This window comes from Ostrea edulis, chromosome 4 (assembly GCF_947568905.1).
Source record: "Ostrea edulis chromosome 4, xbOstEdul1.1, whole genome shotgun sequence".
Lineage (NCBI taxonomy): Eukaryota > Metazoa > Mollusca > Bivalvia > Ostreida > Ostreidae > Ostrea > Ostrea edulis.
The window spans coordinates 1,618,121-1,636,667 of NC_079167.1; the positions used below are offsets into that span (position 1 = coordinate 1,618,121).

The window sequence follows — 18,547 nt, forward strand, 5'->3', positions numbered from 1 at the left end:
TATTCATGAGGAAATGGCTTATTGGCCATCATTACAATTTGTAAAGATATCAAAGATGAATACACTGGAAATGTAAATATTAATATATGTCAGACTACATGTATGTCTTCATGTATTGTGCATTTTTTGTACTGGACAAAGTTTTAGAAATTGAATACTTTCAAATTGTTGTTATGCTTGGATCCCAAATATTACAAAATTGATTGTATATACACATGTAAATTCAGGATTTAAGTAAATGTTTAATTTCAGCCACACTTCAGACCAGATTTAACAATGAGCTTCTTTCTCCTGAACGATCACAGCGACATGTTTGTGAGATTGTTCTGCAGAAAGAACCTGAGTTTGGATTTGGCATCACCATTGTTGGTGGGGAATCCACAGATAAACTGGACCTGGGAATATTTGTCAAAGTGGTCACACCAGGAGGTCCAGCAGATAGAAGCAATCAAATCAAGCCTGGAGATCGATTAATCGCCATTAATGGCCAAAGTCTGGAGGGAATTCAACATCATGCAGCCGTACAAATGATCAGATACTCAGGAGATACTGTACGTTTGCTGGTGTCACAAGTACGAGTGCCAAAATCTGTCAAGCGTAGAGATGACTATGATGATGCCATTTCCAAATTACGAGCTTCCAATACTAGTCCTTCTGATATACATATATATCGTCAGTTGTCAGAGGATGACCACAAAAATCAGGATAATTCAAACCATTTTCTTGTCGTTGACATTCCACATAATCATGTTAGAGATGACCCATCTGTTGCTGATGTGTCAACTATGTCTCAGATTGAATCAATAGAGAGTGAAGTGATCCCTATTTCTGACCTACCCCAAGACACCCAGCCTATCCCCAGAGGTAAGTATTGTAATGTGTAGTTATGTCTCCCCGTCCCAGAAGAGGGACATATTGTTTTTATAGTGTGAATTCTTGTTCTCATACAAAGTTTGTCCAGACCATAACTTTTTATGCGCCTGCCACAAAGTGGTCGGGGCATGTAGATTTACCTTTCGTGACGCACAGATTTCCGTACTTTTTTCCTAAACACCTCGAGATATTGAATTGATTTTTTGTATGCAGGTGTATATTGATGAGTTACAAATTGAGTCATCGATTATTGATGGAGTTGTGCCCCTTTAATGTAGAAAAATTACTGTTACGATCAGTTTTCTGGACTTTTTTAGCTCACCTGAGCCGAAGGCTCAAGTGAGCTTTTCTGATCAAAATTTGTCCGTCGTTGGCATCGTAAACTTTTCACATTTTCATCTTCTTCTCAAGAACCACTGGGCCAATTTCAACCAAACTTGCCACAAAGCATCCTTGGGTGAAGGGCTTTCAAGTTTGTTGAAATGAAGAGCCATGTCCCTTTCAAAGGGGAGATAATCACAAAAATGCAAAAATAGGGTGGGGTCATTTAAAAATCTTCTTCTCAAGAACCACTGGGCCAGAAAAGCTGAGATTTACATGAAAGCTTCCTGACATAATGCAGATTCAAGTTTGTTCAAATCATGGTCCTTGGGGGTTGGATGGGGCCACAATAGGGGATCAAAGTTTTACATGCAAATATATAGGAAAAATCTTCTCAAGAACCACTGAGCCAGAAAAACTGATATTTACATGAATGCTTTTTGACAGATTTCAGATTTCAGTTTGTTAAAATCATGGCTTCCAGGGGGGATGGGGTCACAAGGGGAGGATCAAAGTTCTGCATACAAATATATAGGGAAAATCTTTAAATATGAGCCAAGTGACTCAGGTGAGCGATGTGGCCCTTGGGCCTCTTGTTTCTTAACACCTTGATATAGTGAACTGATTTTTTGTATGCAGATGTATATTGATGAGTTACAGATCGAGTTTGAGTTTTGTTCCAGTTCATTGATTTTGGGGTCAAAAGGTCAAAGCTCAAGCGCACTGAAAATTGAAGTAGCAATATGGTTTGCGGGCTCTAAAGCGTTATCCTTTCCACCTACAGTCACCATATCATACATATGGACTACCCATGGGATGAAGATGTTCCCTATCGATTTTGGGGTCAAAAGGTCAAAGGTCACACGCACTGGACATCGAAGTAGCAATATGGTTTTCATTTAAATTCTTTAACGGCTTTTTTCATTGCATGGAACACCCTTTGGGAGATTGGGGTAAGCGGGGGGTATTCTTAGTGAGCATTGCTCACAGTACCTCTTGTTTTTCATTAGTTTCTTCTCATTTAGGATTTGCAAAATGGTATCAAGTTCCTCATCATTCTTAACACGATTTGATTTAACAACTTTTCTCATCATCACGATTATTTTGACTATTTTCACTTTCGGTTGAAAGTATAGTGTTCAGATCCTCATCTCTGAGGTCAGCCATTACTATAAACAAATTCCCAAATCACATAAAATCTCTCTCATAGTGAGATGTTATCATTTAATTGTTGGGAAAATTCCAACAGTGTTAAATCCCTGTATACCAAGAACTGTTGTAACAAAGTTGTGTAATGCGATCCCGGTCTAAAACTTGGTGAAAGGTTCCTTGATAAGTAAAAATTAAAAATTGTTCAAATAATGGTCCCTGGGGTAGGGTGGGACCACAGTAGGAGATCAAAGTTTTACCTTGGGATATATAGTAAAAATGTTTTAGAATCTTCATCTCAATAAAAGCAGGGCCTTGATTAGTAATTTTGATATGAAAGCTTCTAAAGGTTGTTGAAATTGATTCAGAAGTTTGTTCCCATCAGGGGTACAAGAGGTAGGGTGGGGCCACAATAGGAGAACAAGGTTTTTTCTGGTAATATACAGGAAAATTAAATAAAATAGATTCTTTTCAAGAGTAGCAGGGCCACACTTATATCGACATACAAATGTTTCTAAGTTGTATGGATTTAAGTTTTTTATGTCCTATGACTATATATATGTGCATTCCTTGTGACAAGACCTTTTTTATGGCTCCAAAGATTGTGACCTTGGAGATTGACCTACTTTTAAGGAAACCTAATCTATTCAACAACATCTCCTGAACTGTTTATGGTAAAGCTCTCGTATTTTGAATATAGATTTCTTATGGCAAGACTTTTTGTTTCATTCTATGATCTTTGATCTTGTGACCATGACCTTCTCCTGAACATCAAGGTCATGTTAGTCATATTGGTATTGAGGCATCCCCATTTTGTGTAAAGTTTTGTTATTATGTTGTGACCTTTAGGGGCTAGGTTGGGGCCACATTATGGGGTAAAAAATAATTCATGGGAATAAAAGATTTTTTTTTTTAAAGTTTTTTTTAAATCACAACAGCTGAACAATGGCAGGGCCAAGGTGACTCAGGTGAGTGATGTGGCTCATGGGTCTCTTGGACACTGGGGTTAGAGTGGGACTAGAATTGGGGATTGAATTTTACTTGATAAATGAATATAGGAGAAAGTAATCTTCAAAAAATGTTCCATTCAAGAACAGCAAGGCCTTGTTAGTAATATTTGATATTGAAGCATCCTAATATTGTGTGAATTGAAGTTAGGTGGGGTCGTAATATGGGGTCAAGAGAGGTTAAAAATCTGTGTGACTAACTATATATCATTGTATCATCCAATGTTCTGATATGTAGAGTTGGGTATTTTTGTTTTGCATATTAGTGAGAGATCCTGATGACACAGAGAATGATGTGGACTCAGATCTAGAGGAAGGGATCCAAGCAGTAATAGAGGGGCGGGGTGTGGACAAAACAGACCCACTGGAAGTCATACAGTCTACAGAATTCAATGAGTGGCAAAAGTTTGAGGCAGTGTCAAGGTACAAATTTTTGTTCAATAAATTTTATTGCAATATTTTAAAGGTGTTCAAATTCAAAATACATGCATATGCTATTGCCTTTTTGATAAAAAGCATGTTTTTCTGAGTTTCTCGCAAACCGAATGATATGTTGACGGTGAGTTGGTGAATGTACAGGAAATTGTGTTGTAGTCGTAAGACACCAGAGATTCTGCCTGGGGAAGTGTTTGAGGTGACCTTGGATAAAACGGGGAGTGTGTTTGGTCTAAATGTCACTGTAAGTATGAGTTGTCTATTATCTAAATAAGAGGGTCATTGAAATTAACAATCTAATGATTTTTTTTAATTTTCACATATCCTGTAGCTGGCAGCATTAGAAACACATTGTGAAATTATTAGCTGTTGTTTTCAGGATAACCATGTTGCCCTAGTGACCTCCCCTTATCATATATATATACAGTATAATCTGTCTAAACCGGCTATGTGTGGTTCCAAAGAAATTGGCCGGTTTGCACAGAGTCCGGAGTGCAGAATGTTGACAAGAATGAGAGTTGCTTCCCTTGTATTCACTATCTATACATACGTGATTGCTAACGTTTTAATATATCACAAAGGAATTCAAAATGTAAAAATATAAATGTCAGTGTTTTATCATCGTGCTCATTTGAAAAAGTTTTAATTTTTATTAAACAGTTTAAAATCTGGGAATTATTCGCACGATTTTCTGTTGGAAAATTGTCGATTTCGTCTACATCATCGCTGTTATCAAGTGCTACATTATGTACGTTCGTCAAGTTTGTGTTGTGTTCGTTTAAAATTTGTCTTTTCCAGCTTTTATTTTAAATATATCGCTTTCAACTGTCTCATTTTGTGAAACGGAAACTAATGCAATGCCGAGTGATCGACCGGACATGGCGAGTTGTGCTAACTAACTGCATATCATCACTGTCTGACTTGCTGAAGAGCTCCGAGAAGTCCACGAGGGGAAATCCTGCTTTTGGAAAACATAACGGAATTGTTGCCGATTTTGTTTCATTCCAAGAATGTATCGAATTCATCGATTAATTGAACTTTGTCTTTAAATGTCAGTTCTCGTCTCTGTAGTTAGGGGGAGGGCGCCATTACCTCATGCGTGGTGGTGTCATAATTGAGAAGTGCGCACCCCATAAAAATCAGGTTTTATTTTAATCTGATCACGACTCATCGCCAATTGCACTCTTTTACTTACCTGTGGCTTCCCTTGAGACACCCTTTGTGTACACCGTGTGTGATCGACCGAATACCGACAGGTTGGTCATCGTGGGGTGGCTGGTTTAAATGCGATAATTAGAGCTAATTACGAGTAGTTGGGACCTTGTGTACACGGAATACAATTGACCACAACAATTAGGGTGGTGTATCATCGAGGGGCCGGTTTACACAGGATAATTAAAGTTAATTGATAGCAGTTGGGACTGTGTAAGCCGGCCGATATACAGAATACGCAGTATCCGGAGTACAGGGAATTATTAATAAAGGATTTATTAAAGAAATGTTAGGGACTATATTTTATGGCCGGAATTGACAGAGCGCCGGAGTACTCAGAGGCCGGTTTGGACAAATTATACTGTGTATATATATATATATATATATATATATATATATATATATATATAAATGCTTCATTTATTTCAAATGATAAATGCTTCATTTGTTTCAAATGATGTATGTAACTGTATTCAATAGAGAAAATGAAACAATTTTTTTTTGTTATGGAATAGTTAGGGCTTTATAATTGATAATCTCATTTCAGCTTATCTTCATTTAAAATTGTTTTGGTGTTTTAAGCTACCAATTGCAATTGGTTGTTGTGTGTTAACGATTGAACCATTTTTAGCTCACCTGAGCTAAAAGCTCAAGTGAGCTTTTCTGATAACCCGTATTCCGGCGTCCGTCTGTCCGTCCGTCCATCTGTAAACTTTTAACATTTTTGACTTCTTCTCAAAAACCACTGGGCCAATTTCAACCAAAGTTGGCACAAAGCATCCTTAGGTAAAGGGAATTTTAAATTGTTAAATTAAAGGGCCAGGCCACCTTCCAAGGGGAGATAATCAAGAAAAGGTCAAAATAGAGTAGGGTCATTAAAAAATCTTCTCAAGAACCACTGAGCCAGAAAAGATGAAATTTATAGATAAGCTTTATTAGGTAGTGCAGATTCTAAATTGTTAAAATCATGGCCCCCGGGGGTTGGATGGGGCCACAATAATGGATCAAAATTTTACATACAAATATATAGGAAAAATCTTTAAAAATCTTCTTCTCAAGAACCACTGAGCCAGAAAAGTTGAGATGTATATGAAAGCTTCCAGATATAGTGCAGATTCTAAATTGTTAAAATCCTGGCCCCCCGGGGTTGGATAGAGCCACAATAGGGAATCAAAGTTTTACATACAAATATATAGGAAAACTCTTTAAAAATCTTCTCAAGAACCACTGAGCCAAAAAAGCTGAGATTTATATGAAAACTTCCTGATATAGTGCAGATTGAAGTTTGTTAAAGTGATGGCCCCTGGGGGTCGGATGGGGCCACAAGGGGGGATCAAAGTTTTACATACAAATATATAGGGAAAATCTTTAAAAATCTTCTTCTCAAGAACCACTGAGCCAGAAAAGCTGAGATTTATATGACAGCTTCCTGATATAATGCAGATTCAAGTTTGTTAAAATCATGGCCCCCGGGGGTAGGATGGGGCCACAAGGGGGATCAAAGTTTTACATACAAATATATAGGGAAAATCTTTAAAAATCTTCTTCTCAAGAACCACTGAGCCAGAAAAGCTGAGATTTATATGACAGCTTCCTGATATAATGCAGATTCAAGTTTGTTAAAATCATGGCCCCCGGGAGTAGGATGGGGCCACAGGGGGGATCAAAGTTTTACATACAAATATATAGGAAAAATCTTTAAAAATCTTCTTCTCAAGAACCACTGAGCCAGAAAAGCTGAGATTTATATGAAAGCTTTCTGATATAGTGCAGATTCAAGTCTGTTAAAATGATGGCCCCCGGGTGTCGGATGGGGCCACAATAGGGGATCAAAGTTTTACATACAAATATATAGAGAAAATCTTTAAAAATCTTCTTCTCAAGAACCACTGAGCCAGAAAAGCTGATATTTACATGAAAGCTTTCTGACATAATGCAAATTCAAGTTTGTTCAAATCCTGGCCCCCGGGGGTCGGATGGGGCCACAATAGGGAATCAAAGTTTTGCATACAAATATATAGAGAAAATCTTCTCAAGAACCACTGAGCCAGAAAAGCTGATATTTACATGAAAGCTTTCTGACATAATGCAGATTCAAGTTTGTTAAAATCCTGGCCCCCTGGGGTCGGATGGGGCCACAATAGGGGATCAAAGTTTTAGATACAAATATATAGGGACAATCTTTAAAAATCTTCTTCCCAAGAACCACTGAGCCAGAAAAGCTGATATTTACATGAAAGCTTCCTAACATAGTGCAAAGTCAAGTTTGTTCTAATCATGGCCCCCTGGGGTCGGATGGGGCCACAATAGGGGATCAAAGTTTTACATACAAATATATAGGAAAAATCTTTAAAAATCTTCTCAAGAACCACTGAGCCAGAAAAGCTGATATTTACATGAAAGCTTTCTGACATAGTGCAAATTCAAGTTTGTTCAAATCATGGCCCCTGGGGGTAGGATGGGGCCACAAGGGGGGGGGATCAAAGTTTTACATACAAATATATAGGAAAAATCTTTAAAAATCTTCTTCTCAAGAACCATTTGGCCAAAGAAGTTCACATTTTCATGAAAACTTTCTGACATAGTTTAGATTCAAGTTTGCAAAAAACCATGGCCTGCAGGGGTAGGTTGGGGCCATAATAGGGACTACGGTTACATGCAAATATATATGGAAAGTCTTCTGATATGGACCAAGGTGACTCAGGTGAGCGATGTGGCCCATGGGCCTCTTGTTAGCTTCTTGATAACTACCACTCCAATTCTTTTCAAATTTAGTAGGAAGCATCTTTGGGACAAGGGGGACATAAATTGTAAATTTCAGGACTCTTGCACCCCTGGGGCCTTAGGGGCAGAGCAAAAACTGCCCAAAATTGACCAATTTTCAAAAATCTTCTCTACGTACCACACATGTGTAAGAAAAACTAAGGTGATGTAGAGCAGGAAGGCCTCTACCAAAATTGTAAAATTCATGATCCCTGGGGTAGAGGTTCTGACCCCAGGGCAGGGCCAAACTTGGTTTGTAGTGTATACATGTAAAACATATAATTAAATAACATCTTCTTTAGTGTTATTATACACACACACACACACACACACACACACACACACACGAACGAATGTGATATAAACAACAAAGCAGAAAGACTTGCGTCTGTTGACATTTGATCAATCACTGTCATGCTACATTCGTATATCAGAAAGACTTGCGTCTGTTGACATTTGATCAATCACTGTCATGCTACATTCGTATATCAGAAAGACTTACGTCTGTTGACATTTGATCAATCACTGTCATGCTACATTCGTATACATTCGTATATCGATGCGGGTATTTGTGTTGGAAGTTTGATCTATTACTACTTCACCAAATACTCAGCATTTAGAAGCGAGAGTCACGGGTCTTTAGGATATGACCTTAAAAGCGGAGGTCCCATGTCACGGCATACGTTGGCATGATAAAGAAACGTAGCACTAGGCCTATGATGCTTCACGCTTTCACTGCGCTTCTAACAGTATCGCTTTGTTTATGAACAAGTTATTTTAGCTCTTGTATCTGTGTCAGATATCTCCCATTCAATAAAGCGTCGAAAAGAACTTCAACTAAATCTACCTTCATGAAAAGAAGAGTTCTGTTTGCGTGTTCCTAAGCTATTTGTTACATGAGTAAAGCAATTTTTTACTGGAAGACAATGGAGTTTCAACGGAATTACCGTCATTATGACGATGGCTCATTCCCTCTTAAATGATGTCTTTTTTAATGCCATTGATTTTTAAATTTAAACTAAATAGATATTTAGAAGGAGTAGGTCGACCTTTACCAAAATTGTTAATCATGAAGATCCCAGGGGGTAATGGTTTTGGTTCCAGGGTTGTATGCAAAATTAACTACTATTATTGTGTAACTATCTCTACACATGAAAAAGCCAAAACCGTTTCCCTATCGAGCTGGTTTATGTAGTAATTTAAGCAACAAAAGATTGCACGGATGCCTCGATTGCCATATAAGGTATACACAAGGACTAAATGTCCATCAATTTCTAGCATCCAATCTGAAGCTTAATTTCTGCTGATTGACAAGGGTTCATAGACCAGGTAAATTAGAAGGCGGTGCTTATTTCCTCGGTCTTTAAGAACCACTGGGCCAGATTTATGACAAGACCTTGTGATACCACAGTATGTGACCTTGACCTTGGAGTATGACTTACTTCTAAAAAATCTGATCTATTCAATATCTCCTGAACTATTTAAGGTAGAACTTTTATATTTTGTATATAGATTTCTTATTGCAAGACCTTTCATTTCATTTCATTATATATGTGACCTTGACCTTCTCCCAGAACAGCAAGATCATGTTAAAATTTGGTATTGAGTCATCCCTGTTTTTTCATGGGAATAAAGATCGATTACAAAAAATCTAAATCAAAAGAATTAATTCATTGATGTCACCCAAGTTTTCATGATATCTATAAACTTTAAAAACTTGTTAGTTATGAAAGTGTAATGCTCTTTTTCCACTTTACGTCATTGATAACTGTCCATAATTTATAGCATTTGGAATTATCTCCCCTTAATAAATTATGTAGCACTTAGCATAATTGAGACAGAGTACCAAATATATGTATTGTAAAAATCTTGGATATTGTATATCCCAGGGAGGTAAAAACACTTCTGTGAAGTTTGGAGGGATTTATGTCAAATCCATTCACCCCAACAGTCCTGCTGTACAATTCACTGGTCAAACAGGCATTCAACCAGGTACACATCTATTTCTGTACAAATTTCACTTGTAATTAATGCGTGATGTTTAAAATAAAATAGTGTATTTCATAGATGTTAAAGCATTTGTATTAATCTTTTCAGGGGACAGAATTCTGTCTGTTGGAGAGATACCAATGAAAAATGTCACCCATAAACAGGCTGTAGAGATAATTCAAAATGCACCAGACATTTGTATATTCATTGTTGAACGGGGTGCTGGTTCTGTTTCCTCCCAAAGTTCTGTAAGATCTAGCAATTCATCAACTGGCTCAGTAGATTCCAGGCAGCTTACTGGTCAGAGCTCTGTTGATATCAGAACCCCTCCCATGATGCAGATGTTTTCACAAGGAGAGAAGCAGCAGAAAAATCTGGTTGCTGATATAACTGAGGAAAGTGAAACTGAAAGTAAGTCCAAGTCTTCCTCATCAAAAGCTGATAGTACTGCACATGTGGAGGAGAATAGTTACGATGAGTTTACTGAATCAGAGCATACTGCAGAAGACACAATTGCTGCAGAAGGGGTGAAAACACAAGGTGTATCGGAGAGCAAAGATAATGACAATGCAGATGATCAACAGTTAGAAAAACCGAAAATGAAGAAGCCATTGTTAGAAGATTTAGTTCCAGCATCTCTAGAGTCTACCGGTGTGTTGGAAGCTAGGACAGAAATGGGTGGCCTTCAAAGAGAGGCTTCAGAACTTACAGATACATCAGAGGGGAGCATCCCCTCCAGTGATGGAAACATTTATTATCCATTTGTTAACAAAGGTAGATATATGTAGATCACAGTTTGTATTTACAGGCACTATTGTGTAGAAATTCAGATAAGGTATAAGACGACATTCAATTAATATGGTTTTAACTTGGAAAGTTTTAAACTATGCTGTATTCTCTGTACAATCTGACTAAAGAAGAGTAATTAACAGATAGCCTATTAGAATGTTTAATCAACTCTACCTTGGTAGATAATACATACCCTGAAAAGTACTCCATGGTGACTCTTGAATGGCTTGAACTTCAATCTCGGAAAGTTTTTGATCTCTCGGAGTGAACTCACTATCTCAATTTTTTCCTATATAACTAAGCAAATTTACTATCGATCTCTCAAACTTTTGATCTCTTGAATTGAAATTTGGGTCCCGTAAAACATTTTTCATAGCTTTTCACTCAATCTCTGGAAGTGGTGGTTGCATATACACACAATCAATCAAGCATATGATTGTTTCCCCTTGGACCTTACCTTTATACATAAGTGACAAATCACCTGGGCATCTTTGTAGGGGTGAAAAGTTAACTGTTTAATCAGTCAGTTTTCACCCTACACCTGGACATTTGTTATATAATCTGACTATATATATAATATAATTTAGGATTTGTTTATACTTGACAAGGAGACAGTAATTTTGAGAAAATAATCTAGAGACATGCCCATGAAACATCATTACTTACAAGAATTTGTGCTTTGTGTAAAGTAACTGGAAAATGTGATGATTGTGCTCTGTCTAGTTAGTGACTGTGAAACTTCATAAAAATATATCTTGTAATTATGTACATGTACGTCTATTTTAGCATGAAAAAAGTACAAATGAATACACAAACTTTTTTTTAAAAATCTTTTTATTTATGCAAGATACAACTCGAAATGAATTACCTAAAACCATTAAGGAAAATGTGTCAAAACAATCCCAGGATGTTTTAAATACTATAAGATCTGAACCAATTTAGGCTAGTAGTAATAGAATATACCTTTAATTTCTGGATTTGACTATAGACCTTTGATCTCTTGAACTGAAGATCTCTCAAAGTTTTATCAAGGTCCCTTTAACTTCGAGTTATCGAGAGTCACTTGTATTGCTCCAGTGGAATGGTGAATATAACTGCTTAATGGTTTGAGAAAGATTTTTTATACCCCCCGCGAAGGAAGTTCAGGGGGGTATATAGGAATCACTCTGTCCGTCTGTCTGTCTGTGCAGATTTGTGTCCGGGCCATAACTTCTCTGACCTAACTCCTGGAATTTTATGGCTATGCATATTCATATCGAGTCGAGATTATATCTTGCACACTATGAGGTGTAGGATGATCTAAATTAGTCAGTTAATTCATTGAATGTATTATCTACAAAGGTAGAATACATTTTCTCACATTATCACCAGTGCGAGATCGACTTTACCCATGTGAGACAGCCATATGAGATTTTTCTGTCTCACACTGCTGTGACGTCATTTGATTGTGACATATATTTTGTATGATTTACATTACACAGTGAAGTAAAATATTTTGTATTGTTTTCTTTAAATTTCAATTTGATATAGCTCTCTGCTGGACAGTCTTGGTGTTTTTAGTTTACACTTGCAGTGTAAGCCGTTTTTGGGTACCTCTTTCTGCCCGTCTAATTGGTGTTTGTATTGAAATTCTAATGCGAATTTTGATAATTTTGAATTCTCTCAAAGCTCCTAAATTTAAGCACTAAACTGTGAGTAAAATGTGAGAGAGAAGCTCCTTCATTGTTCAATCATATGGGATAGGGAAATTCCACCTCTGGAACAAGATTTGCTGTATAGGACACGGCAAAGCCTCATCCTAGACTGCGAATCTTGTCCCCTCAGTGGAATTTGCCTTTCCCCACAATTGTACTAATGAATGATTCTATTAATTTACCTTTAAAGGTAGACAATACACTCTACCTTTGTAGACAATACATTTTACCTTTGTATGTCATACATTCTACCATTACAGAATCTGAGATATGTTTTACCATTGTAGACAGTACACTCAACCTTTGTAGACAATACATTTTACCTTTGTAGACAATACATTTTACCTTTGTAGACAATACACTCTACCTTTGTAGACAATACATTCTACCTTTGTAGATAATACAACTTTGTAGACAATACATTCTACCTTTGTAGACAATACATTTTACCTTTGTAGACAATACACTCTATGTTTGTTGACAATACATTTTACCTTTGTAGACAATACATTTTACCTTTGTAGACAATACATTCTACCTTTGTAGACAATACACTCTACCTTTTTATATCATACATTCTATGATTATAGATATGTTTTACCTTTGTAGATAATACATTCTCAGTTGATCTGAACAAAGGGTCATCTGGTCTGGGTTTTAGTGTGTATGGAGGAGTTGATGTAGACACAGATGACAAATCTCAGGGTGTGATTCGCATCAAGAAGGTCTTTCCTCTTGGGCCGGCTATATCCTGTCAGCAGATCCAGCGTGATGATGTGTTACTGGAAGTTAATCAAGTTCCAGTCAAAGGTCTCACACATGCAGTAAGTCTACTTGATGATAAGTGGCAGGGAAAAAATACAGAATAAACAACTTCTTCACAAAAAAATTTCAACATCTCAAAATTACATGTATGTAGACACAATATTTATCAATTTGCAATGAACACAAGATGATGAATTTAAAGCATGTATTGGAAATTTTGTTTAGAAGTTGAGCATGCCAAGATATAATTAAAATGTGTACACATATTAAATTGGTAAACCTGAAGTCGTGTCTTGCTTTTGCTTTTAAATATACTTGGGATATTAATATATCACTCTGCATGTCGTAGCTTTAATATTCTTTTTTTTTTTTTCCATATTTATCTATAAATTTTGTTTTACTTTGTGAAAAAAAATGTTTTGAAGTTAATTAGTAATGCTTATTATGACAGGCATGTTCATGTTTTACACAGAGATACAGACAGATACTCAAATCAAAATTCAAACTTTAAAAACTGTGTAACAGTGTTAAGATTGCTACTTAATATGTACATGTATTTAACTGTCTTCATAGCGAAGATATTCATTTATATCCACCCTCTTGCAACATTCCCCCTAAAAAGCTGACACCCAAAACATCTGTCCATATCTCTGTTTATTTAGCTTTACATATGTACTTGGCACTGTTCAGTTCTTACATAACCTGCATGGGAAATGGATCCTACTCTTTCAGGCGGTTGTCTCACTTTTACACTCGGTTGCATCCAATGTAAACTTACTGATGTGTCGCCCAAGTTGTGATCAGTTGTCTCCCTTACCAAGATCTGTAAGTACTGGTGTGCCAAAAATCATAATAAGATGTGAAAATTGACTAGAGAAGGAGTAGAAAAACATTTGATGATTATCAGAGTTGCATGTTGTACTGTATGATAATAACATTCATTGTAAAAATAGATTTTATAATTATAGACATTTTATTGTACAATAAATATTTGTTTTAAAATTCAGAATATCTCAACATGTTGATATTCCACTTTACAGAGTAGTGAGGAGTGGATGGAACGTCGAGTAGCTGCACGTCTCGTGGACAATGAAACACCTTCAGAGACAGAATCCGAGGATGAACCCATTCTGTATCGAGATACCATGTCTGACCGAGGTGTCATCACCCCACCCTCAGGATTTGCTTCCCCTGGTGTGGAACCAGATTCCCAACACATGGTAAGCTATAATACACTATTTGTATGTATTTACACATACATTATGAAAGTGATTTATATTGAACCTTAAGAGTTTATTATTGAAAATAAGTAAATGTTATTTTCAGTGAAATAATCATTAATCATTCTTGTTAATTTCAGGCCATGCACTTTAATGTACATATAATTAAGAAAGTAACTGTTATTCCATTCTTATTCCTGATTTAGATACTAGTTTCTAGATAACAATTTGATAATGTACTAAATGCAATTTTGAATTATGTCCTAACACACCATTGACACTCAATGGAGCATAGAATTTAATGTAAGTAACACAATAAAAATGTGCACTGGTTTTTTTCCAGTTTGTACCTCCCCCAAACAGTCCCCCACCTGCCCTTCCTAGAACCCCTCCCCCCTCATTGTCACTACAGAACAGCCCACTCCCAGTCCAGGGAAATGCTGGTATGGGACGCTGGGGGAACTTTGAGAACCTGAGGACAGCTGTCAGTCCTAGATCTGTATACAGTGATGAGTTTAACTCTACATTTAATTCAACTCAAGAAAGTCTTGAGGAGGTTTATGAAGAGGAGGAAGGCCATCAAAATGACCATGCTCAGGTCAAGAAAAGGTCAACATCATCCAGTAGCCAATCAGATGCAAGTGAATCATCTACAGATTCAATAGTGAGGTAAGTCATACTTTGATTTTCTGTGGCATTAAAAATTCAAGTACCACAATGGGTGAGGTTGCTTGGTTTGGAATGAAATGACTTTTGTCTTTTAGAAATAATGGAAAGTAGAAAACCTTGTTGCTATATTTGTGCTGCACAAACTTTCATTTGCTTCAGATGATACCTGAACTATTTTATCATCCCCTTTGTTGTGAATATTTGTTGAACCCTCCACTTTGTTTATTAGTGAATTACAAAGGCACACTCATGAATGATATTTTTGAAGGATGTTGTTTACATCTTTTGGTCACAAGAAAAGTAGCTGCCAAGTAACACTGCAAACTAATCAACAGTTTTACAATTTACAAGGTCTCCATTGAAAGGAACATACAACACAGGTGAGGGTCTACAATCAACAGCCTCAGAGAGTGGCCTGGATGCCATATTGTTCAAAAACAACAAGCACCTTGGAACAGGCACCAACTCCCTGCAGTCCTCAGATATTCCCACAGATGAAGATGACTTGAGTCTTGGTGAGACAGAACAGTATTGTAGCTCACCCACAGCCCCTAGAACTTCGCCTACAGTTCCCAGTTCAACACCAAGGGAATCCCCACAGCCCAGTGAAACTCTTAATAGGGATTCACTACAGCAGGCAGAAACGGGAGAGGAAGGGACTTCAGAGAGTGAAGATGACACTGATCATAGTCAACAGACTCCAGGGGTATCTAGTTTTGAAAAATGGTTGATTATCGGTTCATGTTGCAATTCATTTCACTTGCACATTTTTCCATATGTCTTTTGTCATGGAAAAGGTGAAGATTTGTGTTTTCATTTTGCTAATATTCTGATTAATAGGAGATTGAGGTTGTCCTGAAGAAGGATGAAAAGACTGGGCTTGGTTTCTCTGTGTATGGAGGGGTTAGTAAAGGAGGATGCTTCATTAGGGACATTGTGTCAGATCCAGCTCTCTCTGATGGAAGACTAAAGACAGGGGATCGCTTACTTAAGGTAACCTGGCCTGGAGGTTATCAAACTTTTACCGTACTCATACTCAAACTCAGCCATGTTTGTTCTGAGTACACTTCTGAGCAAGCTTTGAAACATACTTGAAAGATCTTGAGCACATTTTCACAAATGATACATCTGGGGAGACATACTACAGTCCCCGAAACGTTCTTCTTTCCCTCTTGAACGATGAGCGAACTGTGAACGCACGGTGAGCGAACTGTGAACGCACGGTGAGCGAATGGTGAACGCACGATGAGCGAACTGTGAACGCACGGTGAGTGAACGGTGAACGAACGCAGAGTGAACGGTGAATGCAATTTAGTGAACGGTGAGCGAACTGTGAACGCACGGTGAGCGAATGGTGAACGCACGGTGAGTGAACTGTGAACGGTGAACGTAATTTAGTGAACGGTGAGCGAACTGTGAACGCACGGTGAGCGAACTGTGAACGCACGGTGAGCGAATGGTGAACGCACGATGAGCGAACGGTGAACGAACACAGAGTGAACGGTGAACGCAATTTAGTGAACGGTGAGCGAACACAGAGCACAAAGTGAATGGTGAACGAACGCTGAGCGCACGCTGAACGCAAAATGATCTATTTACACGGAATGTTTCGGATTTTCCCCTGGGATTTTGCTTATTTCATGATCAAGTACTAAAATACATGTAGTACATGTATATTTCATCAATTAATAAAAAATTAAATAAACCGGAATCATAATACAGCATATTTTACAGTTCTGGATATATTCAATGTAATATATTTTTGTACAAGTACCGAGTATACATGTATATATTTCATGAAATTATCGCAAATTGTACATTAATAAACGCAACAGTCATACACAAACAAAAGCAAATTTCGTATGTACATTGTGTATACCATTACATGTACAGATACATTTAATGCATGGGTATAATATATATACAATGCATGTGAAAAGGAAAACAATATAGTCTACATGTGTAGTGACATCCAGAATTAACAGGTGTTCATGTATGGCTTCAAACTTTAGTGATGGTTTGGGATACCTGTAATTAACAAACACCCCTGAAAGGAGTCAAGATACATGTATATGCAGTAAACAAACAATATGGACTGTTTACCCTGTGTCAACACCTCAACACTCCTAACAGTATTAAATATTCCTACTTACATTTTGTGTCATTGAATTGTCGCAGCTAAATCGACCCGAGGAAATAATCCTAGAATTTATGCACATGTAAGTACAAAACTTACTATTTTTATTATTAATGTGACCATAGATTGCAGTTAGATCGAGCAATATTTGTATAATGTTTAAAGGCTAATGCAGAAACGTACAAGATAAACAATTACATCTTTGCATTAATGACAAATGTTACAAAAGTTTCAAATTTGGCAAGAGTAGTAAATATCAGTTTATTGACAATGTCTTTCATAAATATAGGCATAAAATAGCTATATCAATTTGACATTCTGACACGTACATACGGTACAATGTACATTATGTAGCATCGTTTGTTTGTTTTTATTTTTCAAAGTAAGGGGGGGTGACTTGTTTAAAACTCGTGTCAAGCAATGCAAAATAATTATTATAATTTGTGCTTTTGCCCGAACTTGTAAATGCTAAATCGTCAACACAGGGGAAGAGGTTTTCAATACCTGAAACTGCCTTATTTTTTGTACTTGGGTTAAATTCATAACGACAAACTCTTATATTCGTCTCTCATTTACATTTTTTTTTAACAAAAGCTCAAATGAACCTTTCAGCATTCACAGTGGATAATCCTGACATTTTGTATTTCAAAATTAAATTTCTGATATAGTAAGAAAGTCTCTTTCCACTCTTACGCACACGTTCAATTTTCATTTTCGAACGGTGAGCGCACGTTGAACGCTTTGTGAACGATGAACGAACGGTGAGCGCACACTGAACGCTTTGTGAACGGTGAGCGCACGCTGAACGCAAAACTGTGAACGGAGAACGCACGCTGAGCGAACGGAAAAATGGTAAAGTAGAACGTTTCAGGGACTGTACCAGAGTTGCTATGGATGCTTTATGTGACTTATGTTCACCAAATGAGCAACCAGGTTTAGATATTTCCAATAAACTGAAATTCCTTTCATAGTTGACATGCGTTTTTAAACAGAAAATGCATTATACCGATCTGTTCCCAATGATAATTAAGCTGCACATTGTCTAAACTGGCATGAGTGGTAGATGTAAGGAAACATACTTGCATTGTTGTTTGGATATTACAAGTGACATATATATTCTGCACATATGTTGTAATAGATATTTTTTACATCTCGAGGTTTGGAACTAGTTTACACATAAAGAGATAATAGCATTAATTTGACTTGCATGGCTGGTGAATGCAAAACTCTAGCAGACCTGTATTTTTCAGATATTATTATTAACTAATGCATTTCATTGAGAATACATTAATCTTGAGACTACAGATGACATTAATTTTGTCAAGGGGAGAGCTGTATGAAATTGTTCCTTTCATTATACATGTATTTACATTTCCATTTGATTTGCCTTTGATCATTTTGCAAATTGTAATAATAGCCATTTCCTCATGAATGCATTGCATTTGGGAACAATGCACCAGTGAATCTCGATAAATATAGTACATCTATTTTAACGACTAGGAATTCTGACAAAAACGAAAGTAA

General features: G+C 36.9%; 1 protein-coding gene across 3 annotated transcripts in view; it reads left to right on the forward strand.

The window, feature by feature from the left end:
- Positions 1-18,547, forward strand: part of LOC125669906 (tyrosine-protein phosphatase non-receptor type 13-like) — a 108,561-nt gene that overhangs the window by 72,232 nt on the left and 17,782 nt on the right. For 2 of the 3 annotated variants that reach the window (XM_056161574.1, XM_056161575.1), the window contains 11 exons: positions 253-864; positions 3,617-3,773; positions 3,945-4,029; positions 9,650-9,752; positions 9,858-10,523; positions 12,842-13,056; positions 13,730-13,822; positions 14,038-14,217; positions 14,561-14,886; positions 15,238-15,592; positions 15,727-15,879. In XM_056161574.1, the coding sequence (XP_056017549.1) occupies positions 253-864; positions 3,617-3,773; positions 3,945-4,029; positions 9,650-9,752; positions 9,858-10,523; positions 12,842-13,056; positions 13,730-13,822; positions 14,038-14,217; positions 14,561-14,886; positions 15,238-15,592; positions 15,727-15,879 (2,945 nt within the window). The remainder of the gene's footprint in view (positions 1-252; positions 865-3,616; positions 3,774-3,944; positions 4,030-9,649; positions 9,753-9,857; positions 10,524-12,841; positions 13,057-13,729; positions 13,823-14,037; positions 14,218-14,560; positions 14,887-15,237; positions 15,593-15,726; positions 15,880-18,547) is intronic. The other variant, XM_056161576.1, reaches the window with a different exon arrangement.